The sequence below is a fragment of the Platichthys flesus genome, chromosome 13 (genome assembly GCF_949316205.1).
Source record: "Platichthys flesus chromosome 13, fPlaFle2.1, whole genome shotgun sequence".
Taxonomy (NCBI): domain Eukaryota; kingdom Metazoa; phylum Chordata; class Actinopteri; order Pleuronectiformes; family Pleuronectidae; genus Platichthys; species Platichthys flesus.
The window spans coordinates 19,331,945-19,344,122 of record NC_084957.1 but is presented as its reverse complement, the minus strand read 5'-3'; the positions used below and the strand labels follow the sequence as shown (position 1 = coordinate 19,344,122).

The 12,178-nt window shown below is 41.2% G+C and overlaps 1 protein-coding gene across 2 annotated transcripts; it reads left to right on the top strand.

Annotated features, from left to right (window-relative positions):
• Window positions 1-4,738: 4,738 nt before the first annotated feature.
• On the top strand, window positions 4,739-6,706 carry olig2 (oligodendrocyte lineage transcription factor 2). Of its 2 annotated transcripts, none has more exons than XM_062402887.1 (2): window positions 4,739-4,850; window positions 5,146-6,706. In XM_062402887.1, exon 2 carries the CDS (start codon window positions 5,168-5,170, stop codon window positions 6,038-6,040), a length of 873 nt encoding a protein of 290 aa, XP_062258871.1. In that variant the 5' UTR covers window positions 4,739-4,850; window positions 5,146-5,167; the 3' UTR covers window positions 6,041-6,706. The 2 variants fall into 2 exon arrangements, with proteins under 2 accessions (XP_062258871.1, XP_062258872.1); XM_062402888.1 differs by having other exon boundaries at window positions 4,770-4,854; window positions 5,148-6,706.
• The last annotated feature ends 5,472 nt before the right edge of the window (window positions 6,707-12,178 follow it).

The following is a 12,178-nucleotide window of genomic DNA, read 5'->3' as shown; positions in this document are numbered from 1 at the left end:
GAGACGGCACTGACGGAGCCGGGCCGGTGGAGCCCGGGCTCTACCGTCTCTCCCCAGGGAGATGGTGGAGCGCGTTAGCTCGCTTCTGCTACCCGTCAGACATCTAAGTGGCCGCATAAACATGTCTATCGTCGAGGCGGAGACCCCCAGGACACCTTTAAACATTGACTCAACAGTGTGGAAGGATGCTGCTGCTGCGCCAGCTCCAGCTCCCACTGCTCCCACTGAGGGGCTGCACTGGGGCGCTGGGTCTCTCGCAGCCAGGCTTCAGAGCACCTGACTCTGGTTCAAAACGATATGGTTGCAAGATTCCAGAGGGTGAAAGGAGGGCAGGCCACTCAAAACAGGTCAATCTAAGGAGGGCTGTTTTAGACAGGGTGAAAAGGGTGCAGTTTTAAATGATCCTTGTTGTATTTTGACCGAAATATGTTACAGACATTTCATTAAGAACCCAAGGAACCATATCAACTGTGGTAAAATGGCCATATGATTGGTCCTTTAAGTTTGGTTTGAACTAGTTATTTCATGCTATATAAATGGGATGAAAGGTCATGATTGTCATGATTCGCTGTCAGTATCAGTTAGTCGCCTAGTTGGTCGTTTGCACGTATTTTGGGGAGGACCTCACGTTAGGTAGATCTGTAACCTTTGATATTTTTCAACACCTCCTCCTTAGTTTATTTCAATGCATTTTTAGATTAATTTCCAGCCTTTCTGTCTTCATTTCGGTACCTTGAGGACTTTATCTCTAAAGTCAGACCACTGTTACGTCATTTACTGGTTTATGAGCTGCCCTTTTGAATCCTTGAGTTTTACATTTTGTGCAGCACCCTGTTGTTATTTGAATCCAGAAGTTACCATATTCGGAGGAACAGGGGGCCGAACCTGATTGAGAGTTCAAGTTCAATTGCATAACTACATCTGCCACCTGCAACCATTAGACGATACTAGCTGTCAATCACCCTGTCCACGCCCATACAGTACTTTTTCTATTTTACTTTAAACGAGACCATCATTTGTATTGAAAAAGACTAGGAGACGATAAATTCTGCTGAAGTTACAAATAAAGTTTGAAGAAGAATCATTTCCCAAAAGATGTCTATAGAAACTGACTTATTTTAAAACCAGTGGATTGGCCCTCTGCTGGTCATTGGAGTCTACATCTTTATAAATGGCCTATGATTGATTTTTGTTTTCAGCCATCTGATTGAACCATTTCCGTTTGTGCACTTCTGCACATAAATAGTTTCCTCTTTCATATCTGTGTCTGCTCTTGTTTCTGAACTTGAAGCTTGAAGAACTAGAGAAATTTGAATTTGTGGACTAAAGACGCCATCTACAAGAAACACCCAAACAATATCACCCCAAAATAATAAGCTTATTCTGCCTTTGTGCATCCACAAAATTAACTTCATAGAAAACATTCAGATCTGTAAGTGTGATTAGCTGAATGAGAGAAATTCCAAACTCAGGAAAGTACTTTGAAGATTTTCTCTTCAAATACTAAACCGGTTCTTGACTCTTTCATTAAATTTACAGTAAATGGCAAATAAAGGAGAGCTACATTCTAATTGGGAGATGGGGGTTACACACACACACACATACACACACACCAACAAACACACACACACAGTGCAACAGTAGTGTGTAGTGGTGGCAGCCAGCATCTCACGTTTCTCACTACAGATTTCAACAAAAGCGAGAATTTTGCTTCATTTCGTTCCAAGATCTGCCTGAGAAAGGGACGGAGGGGGAGAGCCAGCACCTTATTCATGTCTTTCAGTTAATTTGGCTGTGGCCGGTCAGCTTCCCCAGACACAGAGAAAACTCCTCTCTCGTGTGTTTCCACCCTCCTCTCTTTTCTGCTGTTTTTGTTCCCTTTCTTTTTTATTTTGGAGGCAGATTAGCAGGATTAAGTATGGCTCACATATGCTCCTCCTCACTATTTGTATTCACTACGGCACCAGGCCTACCGCCACCCAGACTGATTGACAGAGAAAGAGAGAGAGAGGGAGAGCAGGAGTGGATGTGTGGTGAGGAGAAGAGTCAAAGGTGGAAGAAAAGAGAGTTAAAAATAAATGAAGGAAGAAACTGTACTTTGGTTTTAGGGCTTTGTTTTTTCCAGATATTAATATCTCTTTGTTCCTGTTAACCTGTTAAAAATATTAACGCTAGAGCAAACATGGTTACTGTGCTTCAAAGTTGAGTCAACAGTTTGAGGAAGAACTTTTTATTCTTTAAATGAAAATGGATGAAATCCGATCCATAAAGAAAATTAGCTTATTTTGGACTTGCCCTGATGAACTTGGATGAACTTGTACATTGCCTGAAGGCCAGGACGTCGTCAAGTATCAGTACATGGACATCAATTATCAGACCATTCGCGTTACTTTGATTGAGATGTTTTCATGAGCTGCGAATAGAATATTCCAATACATCAGAGCATAATCTGATTACGACACCAAGCAGTTGTTATATTTTGTTGAAGAATGCAAATTACATTATATTGGGATTTCAATTTAAACATGTTTAAGGTCGGAATACTACATGTTTTCATTTGATCATTGCTTGTTTGACCTTACTCAGGTTAAAGGTATCAGGGGAATGCTTGGCTTTGTCATATATCAGACAATTGGTGTCCATGTAAATGTAATCTTTGTTGTGGATGCAGTCATGGTCAAAATCTGATTGAGAGCCAAAATCTAAAGGTGTGGAGATTATTAGAGCAAAAGATGTGTTCTTTTTGAATGTGGGTGTTAAGTCCCTGAAGATTTTTCAGATTCTATAGTTTTGGACAGGTGCAGCGCTCTTGTCGATTTTTGGACACATGATCGACTTCAGTCTTCAGTTTAGTTTTGGTTTTAACAAACACTAGTAGCTGAGTTTTTGAGGCTATATGCAATTTGATTTCTCCCTTTTCTGCACCAAACTTTCAAAGTGTTTATGTATTCCAAAGTAAATCAATTATCTTCATCACAGATAAATCTGATCCAGATAACAGATAGGCGGCTTCATACTTGATACCAGATATATGTTACTGTGGATAAATGATGATGCATGTGATGTATTTAAAAATAATGAGGACAGAGATAAAGTGTGTGTGTGCGTGCGTGCGTGCGTACGTGCGTGCGTGAGTGCCACACAGTGTCACTGTGGGAAAGTCTAACGAACCAAAGACACAAAGCTGCTGAGTTAAATCCGCACTCTACTCGACTTCATTACCATAATCTTTTTTATAAACACGGAGAAAACAAGCAAATATAACGACGTGTGTGTGTGCGTGTGGTTAACGAACGTGACGTTGTGACACCTGACGGACGATTACGTAGACATTTAGGTTTCGTTTCTGATTGGCTGCAGGTGATCGTTACCCCCCCCCCCCCCCCCCCACACACACACACACACACACGCCCTTTCTCAGACACTCGCTCTCTCTCTCTCTCTCTCTCTCTCTCTCTCTCTAACATAATTAATAATATTAAGAAAATAGTTTCCCGCCTTACACCTATTGTCATTGTTCACTGGTCAATATTATTACTTATGTAGTTGTTTATTTTCTATTCCTCATGTGTCGTGTGTTATTATTCCTACTTCATTCGTGGGGAATATACATAAATCAGAAAAGCTGATAAATAAATAAAGTATTATTATTCCAGATTAAATTGACCACACAGTCAGTGAACCATAATAAACTATTATTATAATAAACTATTATAGGTCTACTTTTAAATCTAATATCATTTTCATTATTTATGTTTCATAAGGAAACACAGAACATCCTTAGACCTCGCTCCTAAACACATAAAACCTTTAGAGGCAATTAGCGCTGATTGCGTGTGAATGAGCAGCGCAGCTCGGTCATATTTGCGCACAATGCTTCCGTCACCTTCAGTTAGCGTCAGTGGATCCGTATGAGGCCCAGTGAGCAGCAGCATCAGGGCCACACATGCTTTCTGCGCTCACTGCGCACTAATTGAAATGTTGAGGATCATAACCGTTAAAAACAATTTCGCACACTTCGTTAATTAACGTTAAAGATGCTCGTCAACGGCAGCTGCTGGACGACAGCGGGTCGAAACGGAAAACACCATATTGATTCCAAAAGCGCGGCCAGGAAACGTATTGCGCTGCTTATTGAGGCTTCGACCTGTTTTTACTGAGCGTGAGCAGACGAGTGAGTTCACGCTCGGACGGTTTATTGACCGAATACTAAAACTAATGCTGATAAATAATAATAATAATGTATCAGGAAATTCTAATCAAAACTATTGTCTCATGTATTTAGAAAAATTACTAAAATATCTGTGGGGTATTACATTTAAAACCTCAATGTATATCATAAATAATCACAGTTATTGCAGAAAACATATTTTCCTATAATTTAGTACACTATTTAAATGACGTCTGATATATTCTTTTCCCGAAGAATCAGACGATCAACAGTTCAATTCTCCGGCGCAATGTGTTTTCCTCTGTGCGTAAAATCCATCCACACGCGGCCCGAACATTTCCACAAGAAGGGGCCGCATGCAGGACGGAGTGTGTCTGATTTCACTTCATAGTGATGCTGTGTGTCGGTAATTACATCAGGCTGAGGACCGTCCGTCACCCTCCTCCCGTCCCTCTCTCCCATACCCCCCCCCCCCCCCCCCCCCGCCCTGCACGGAGCTGATTGGTTGCCGGGTGGCTGCCTGGACACACACCGCGTTGTCCCGGTGAAGCGGCCACTGTGCGCTATAAAAGCCCGCGGTCACACGCAGCCGTGCCAAATGGGCTGTCACACGCGCTTTGGAGTAACCCGTGGATTTGACGTATCGGTTTTCACATCGTCGCGCTTGGAAACTTTCTCGGTGAGTGTTTTATTTGGCAATTTGATAAATTATTGGTGTTTTACCAGACTTTATTTATGGCAAACCAGAGTGAGACAGAGCATGAAGTCTGTGCGCACTCACAGAACTTTAGGTTTCGAAGTGGTGTTAGCGTATTACAGCATGTAAAGCCAAAATGTGTCAGTATATATATATCTAATTATTAAGTCAACAGATGAAATTGCAATAAGCATTTACTTCGTATCACCAGTCGTTGGATTAACATGGCCTGACCTGTGGATTTTAGACTTCACTAAATCAACTGTTTCCTCCTCAGAGCCGCGTGCTGGACCAATACCATGGCCTCTGATACGAGCCGCGTGTCGAGCAGACCCTCCTCCCCCGAGGTGGACGACAGCTTCATGGCAACCCTGAAGAAGTCAGTGCACGGATTCTCCGGCGCGGTGTCCTCCACGCAGAGCGACTCTCCCTCCGACATCCCCGGCCTGCACAGCTTGCACAGTCTGCATAGCCTGCACAGCCTGCACGGCCTGCACGACCTGCACGACCTCTCCGCCTCCGATGACGAGTCCCTCGCCCTGAGGTTGGCCAAGAAAGACCGTAAACTCCTGTCAGAGAACGAGCTGCAGTCGATCCGCCTCAAGATCAACAGCCGCGAGAGAAAAAGGATGCACGACCTGAACGTGGCCATGGACGGACTTCGGGAGGTCATGCCCTATGCGCACGGTCCATCGGTGCGTAAACTCTCCAAAATCGCCACCCTGCTGCTGGCGAGAAACTACATCCTGATGCTGAGCAACTCGTTGGAGGAGATGAAGCGCTTGGTCAGTGAGATCTACGGCAGCAGCGCACACCACGGCGGCTTCCACCCGTCAGCCTGCGGGAGTATGGCACACGCTGGGCCCGTGCCGGGACACCCGGCTGCCCCCCACCCCGCACACCCGGCGGTGCACCACCCGCTCCTCCCGCCGGCGGCCATCTCCTCCGCGTCTCTTTCTGTGCCCGGTATCTCCGCTGTCAGCTCGGTCCGAACCCACCACGGACTCCTCAAAGCTCCCGTTCCCGGTGCAGGGCCGCTGGGCAGCAGCTTCCACCACTGGGGCGTTGGCACCGGGATGCCCTGTCCGTGCAGCATGTGCCAAGTCCCGCCTCCGCATGTGTCCAGCATGAGCTCCGTCACTATGCCGAGGCTGACCAGCGACTCCAAGTGACTTCCATCCCAATGGAGACGAACTTATTTGGGGTTGTCACAGACTCTCTCTCCTCTTATAACATGTTTTTTATTTATCTTTGTCGCCGAATCCGTTGCGTGGACGGAGCCAGTAAAGACGATTGCATTGGTTTTCCTCACTGGGACTTTGGGATTTGGCAACTAACTTAGTGTTTTATGGTGATTAACCTCAGTTGTAAGCGGCGTTTCTTCTCAGAGCTCAAAAAGCAGAACGAAATTTCCTTTTAATTCTGGAAAAACTTAATGATCCAGTCTTCTATTCGTCTATTTTAACATCAAAATCTCTGGTTTATTTAAAGGGCCTGCAGAGGGAAAAGCCCCAACTTGAATCCAACCACAAATATAATGTAAATATGTAGAATCGTCTGTTTAAATAGTGGGAGATATTATATATTATAGTCTTGTTAATGTGTGGGAAGTTTCCTACTGCCCTCACATGTTGCACCTGCATTATTCTGTCAACTGTTTTTCTCCCTGTTTTCTGCTGAGTGGTTTGTCTTTCACTGTCCGGCCCACACAATGGCCACTTCTTTATTTTTTTAAATAAACAGAAAATGATATTTATTTACTTATTTTGAACGTGATTTTCAGATGAATCTCTGATGATGTTGGGTTTGAAAATGTAAAATAAAGACGATTAATTGCAAACGGGAAGAACAAGTCTATGGCGATGTGTTTTATTTAAATGTTTTACATATAGCACAATACAAAAGAGAACATTTGGAAAGGAGAATCAGAGCAGCAGTATTAAAGTATCGTTTTTATTAATATAATGATAACAATTTTACTTTACTTTATAAGCAGTACAAAGACAAATTCCAACCTACCTGGAAGTGACAACTATTATTATTATTTTCGTTATGGTAAAGATATTGAAATAGCTGGGAAATGTCCAAAACATTTTTTTTTCATGAATATAACCTAATATACTTATTTATTTCTTAATTAAATTTAGAATGTATAATTTATTTCTTGAACAAAATCTGCAGAATTCAAACAGAAAATGTAGATAAACCCAAACCCTAACATTTGTTTAGAAAACTTTCAAAACTCTTCCTATCATTACTCGTTTGATATCAATGTAGGACTAATACTAATAATTACACAAACAGCAAATACTAATTAGGCATACATTTCAAGCATGTCATAACGTGTCTTTTCTTAAGTACAATCAAAGTACAAATAAATAAAATAAACACGTTTTGTATAATGTTCATATTTTGGGATATTATGGTGAGGTATTCTTGGAAAACCAACCCGTCTCCTGCAGGATGTTTCAGATCACAACCCAGTCGGTGTGTGATCCTTCATTCATTCAATGTGACTTCACCTGCACATCTGGATGTCCGTCCTACAGAATAAAATATTGACATATATCAGATTCTAAAAAACATTTCTGTTTTATGATCTTTATATAAAGAGGGCATCCATGCAGAACTGCTCATCGAGTCATTTGTTATTCACAAAGTTGCTCTTGCAGTAAGAAGCCACAGTGATGAGTAAAGGCTGGTGCACAGTTAGGGGAAAGGCAGCAGCTGCACAGCAGATTGTCAATGCTGTTGCAATGTTTTCCGAAGGCTTTTGAAGCTGGAATGATATAAACTGAATCTCTGAATATTCATACACGCATTTGTTTATTCGTCTCATTACTCGGACTGAATTATTAAAAGTCCTTCAGTGTTTTATAGGACGTTTCAAAGAGTAAGAGGTCAGTCGATGCAATGCAACAGAAATACAGTCTGTTTGCAGGTCAGAAAAAGGCTCATCCTGTGGAAACTACTATTACATATTAGAAAAATAGAAGATAAAAAACTTTAGATTTACTTATATTTCTAATTAAAAATTTCCTTGGTGCATTCTTAAAATCACTCAGCGTTCAGTTCGACATCATCTTTACTCTCTTTGACTTCTTTGGTATCCATCCCACCAAAAAAGGAAGAAGTATTAATAAGGTTTTGTTCATGTAAAAGTGTGTCTCTTATTATCTGAAAATACTTTTCAGTTTAGTCTGAGAGGGGCTAATAACAAGTAGCCACCCTTTAATATTACAAAATTTATAAAAATATTGAATTAATAATGCTATTTGTCAAGTGTGAAACGTGAGCAAAAGCAGATCCAACAAGGTTGAGAGAGTGTACCTCACTAAGGATAACACACCGTCTCACCATGTAACAAAAAGAAAGTTAAGACCTCAAAATGTCATGATTTCTTCTTTGGGTCCTGTTTCAACCCTGCACAAAACTTCATGGAAATCGGAGGAACAGTTTTTTTGTTACCCTGCTGACAAACTGACAAACAAACAGCAATAAAAACACAATCTCCTGGAGCAAAAAAAAAAAAAGAAAGAACTCCCTTCACAACAAAACAACTTCCATCAAAAATTGAACATCGCTTATTAATGATAATGTTTCTATAGTTTGTGGATTAACACAAAATTATATAAATCCATTAAATAATTTTGAGTCTGATTGTGAACTTGTAAATCTGCAGTCGACCGTCACCTTCACCTCATATTTTGGCCTCCAGCTGCTTTCACATTTAACAAAACATGTTCATGGCACGTAAAATAATAAATTGTGGGGTTATTTCTCTTAGAACATCTGTTTTATCTCAAGTATTTTACTCCCAGAGTTTTCCAAGCACCATTTGTCAGCACAAAATGCAGTTAACACGAGTTACGTAATAGGATCGTATTGCTAAAATAATTAGGCCGAACTCTCCCCCATGATGCCCTCTCTCTAGTGTTGAATCCAATAATGATCTCCTATGCTCTTAAAAACTCAGGAACAGCCGAGTCCAAGCTTCAGTGGTGAGGAAGTCAATATTATACAGCAAATAAAATGTATTAATTAAATAAAAAAACATCAGCTTTTTGGTGAGTTGTTATTTGACAGTAGCCTCAGTGCTGCTTGTCATAAAGTCTCTGAAATCTACTGGAGAGATGGACAACACTGTTTAAAAGATTTTATTCACAATTCAGTGAAATAAACTTCAGAGTCAGTGCAGTTGTATTTAAAGCTAATGAACACACATTCACGCTGTATGACACACATTGAGGTAAATGCATCAGTGTGACCTGGAAGGGAAGATTACTTCATATGTGTACTGTCTTTTTTTTATATCCTATCATGTTATGTCGTGTTGTGTTGTAACGTATCGTGTCATATCGTATTGTAAATGGGACAAGATTTGGTTGCTGCCAAAGCCGGATCCATGATGCACTTTGTGGAAGCATCTGCATTCTCTCATTTATGGAAATGACTTCAACATACGTAGAAACAGCGGCTTTTAAAATGACAACATTAAACAGTTGCATGAGTCTAATGAAGGTTTATTGATTGATCTAAATTTGTAATGATTTATAAAAAAAAGTAATTATAGAAAAATCTAATGGTGAAGAAAATCATATTGAAACATTTGTTATGGTTGATTTATTTATCTGTCAGTGAATCTAAAAGATGTATTTTGCCTCTTAAGCTGGAAAACAACAGCATCTGATCCTCATGAGAAAGTTTTTCTATTAAAACTCCAAGATAAACATGGTGCTGAAGTTAAAAGACAAACTGTGTGAGAAGCATCTTTTCAGCTCGGCTTGGAAGATCTGGTCAATAGCAGCTGGGCTTCACATCCCTGTGTCTGGATTTGAATAAACAGCTCCTTATCCACTGTTGGTGGCAGGCTGACTTATCCATTGATGCTGCGAGTCCGGGGTTGGTTCTGTGACAGTTTAAATATTCATAACTTTGGACAGAAGGGGAGCATCAGTCTTACACTGTTGTAACTGGATTTAAACCTTCCTGAAAACACTGCACAGATGTACACCTTTTTTCAGCTCGGCATCATGTTGTGTTAGCCGAAAGGATTAAAGATTGGTGGGATGCATAAGAGAAACAGAAAGAGAAACATAGTCAATGATGGAGCAAAGGAGAGAAGATAAACAAACAGAGAAGCTGTAAGAGACAAAGGCAGGATTTAACACTTACAAGGGAATAGATGGAGCTCGAAGGTGAATATGAGACCTCAGAGGTCACCCTTTCCCATGGGACCGGTGTTTATTCCATCACAGCTCATCTGCTCACTATTTACCAATGTGAAACACTGTGATACATAAAGCACTGACTGTATTGAATAGAAAAGCAACAAGTGGGGGCTTGGCTAAGAATTAATCATGCATTCTTGTTTCTCAGAGCAACGTGACGATGGCTTTTTATGAAGCTCTATGGCAGCTAGAAACACAGCCCTGTGATCAACATTAAACTTCAACTGCACTAAGTGGGCGTTATGGTGATCATGAATAATGCCCACATGATCATCCAAGCTGGGATTGCAACCTAGAAAATGGATTTCTCTGGAAGGTTTAGTGTGGAACGTATAGGCTACTACATGAAACAGGAAGGAAAAAACATCATTCAAACTTGGAAATGTACACACACTTTTTGTACCTGCACATCTATTGCACTTCTGTCCGTCCTGGGTGAGGAATCCCTCACCTGTGTAGCTCTCTGTGAGCCTCCAAACTGTGTTTTTACCCTAAATGTCATCTGATGTTGTACTCTTAGTGACTGCTGCAGTTCTCGTGAGAACTTGTGAGTATCGAAAAAAAATTGTGATGGCTGCCGTTTTGAGTTGAATTTGAATGTCGGCAATACAAATACATTTGTATTGTTTCATTTTATCAGGTGCTGAGGCAAGCCTTCACCTGATTTGAATGGTTAGGTGTCATCAGCATAGCAGACAATTAATTTAATGTCTTTCTGAAAGTCCTTCTAATAAGGAGGAGGTGAGGAGACAGAATGTAAAAGGTCGTGGACACATATAAGATCTGCAGGAACTTTTTTTAATTATCAGGAGATAAGTGCAGCCTGAAGTTAAATGCTTAAACACCACTGAGTGATGTGTGTGCGTGCGTGTGTGTTTGTGTGTCTAACAATCGAAGAGGAGCAGCAGATGAACTACCCGATCGGGTGGATCAATGTGTTTGGTAAAAGCCCACAGGGACAAAGACAGAAGGGAGTGAGAGAGAGAGTAAAGGAAAGCGAAAGAAACAAAGCGAGAGAGCAGAAGATCCATTGAGTGTGTTTTCTGTGGCTGAAGAATTGTCCCCAGTGGCTTTGAAAAGAGGGATAATCCTGTCGAGTAAGCAGACCTTTGGGTATTCATGACTGGCCGAGCGGCTCGGTGGACTGAAGGAGGACACAGTCAGGATGGGATTAAACATCAAAGTGAATGTGAGCAGGACTGGGGACGTGAATCTACCAATGCAGAAACACAGATGTATCAGAGGGCTGGGCTGGGGGGCAGTGGATAACCAGGGAACAGTTGTCTGGTGGGTGGACAACACTTTGAATGACTCCAGCATGAGGGCCTTTCAGGAGAGTGACATGGTGCGTGCACCTGCCCCCAATCCGAGAAACATATCCATACACAAGCAGTTGTTTTAGAAAGAAAGGTCTGTTGAGCTGCTGATACTTAATGCTAATTGCCCGTTTAATAATTGCTCTATATGCAGTCGTGATTTTCATCCGTATGGCAACTGTTTGTATTTGTCCCCTCCCTATCTCAATGTGATGTGAAATAATTTTAGCAAGGAACCTTTTGCGACAATGCAGGATGAAATGAAACACCCTTGTGAGCCAGTTCTTATCACCCTAGATGAGTGTTGGAGCTTACTGATGCTCTTGTGTCACAATGAGAGCAAATCCCTGCAGACAGGATCCTGATATTTAGATGGAGGCTGTTATGGCTGTTATGGATTATATACTCAATTAACCAAGGGTTGATTGGCTAAAGATATGGGCCAGGAGTCTAATATGAATAATCCTCTGGGGGCAACAGCGTGTAAGTGGGAAGTGACGACGTACAAATACTTCTGTACTGTATTTAAGTAGATTTTTCAGGTTTCTGTAACTTACTGGAGTATTTATTTACATGACGACTTTTTCCTCTTAATCCCTATTTGAACACAAACATCTGTACTTTCTTCTCAAGCAGATAAATTAAAAAGTCTTGAGCTGATGTATCTCAGTCAATGTCTTGTCCTCTTTTTCTATCGACAAAGACTTTTTGTCTGCGGGAAACGTGCATTTTTAGACGAAGGTAAACCTTAAGGTCTAACATA

Coding starts and splice junctions, on each gene's coding strand:
- olig2 (XM_062402888.1), top strand. CDS start 4,770: ATGGGCTGTCACACGCGCTTTGGAGTAACCCGTGGATTTGACGTATCG. Junction 4,855..5,147: donor CTTGGAAACTTTCTCGGTGA/GTGTTTTATTTG, acceptor TCCTCCTCAGAG/CCGCGTGCTGGACCAATACC.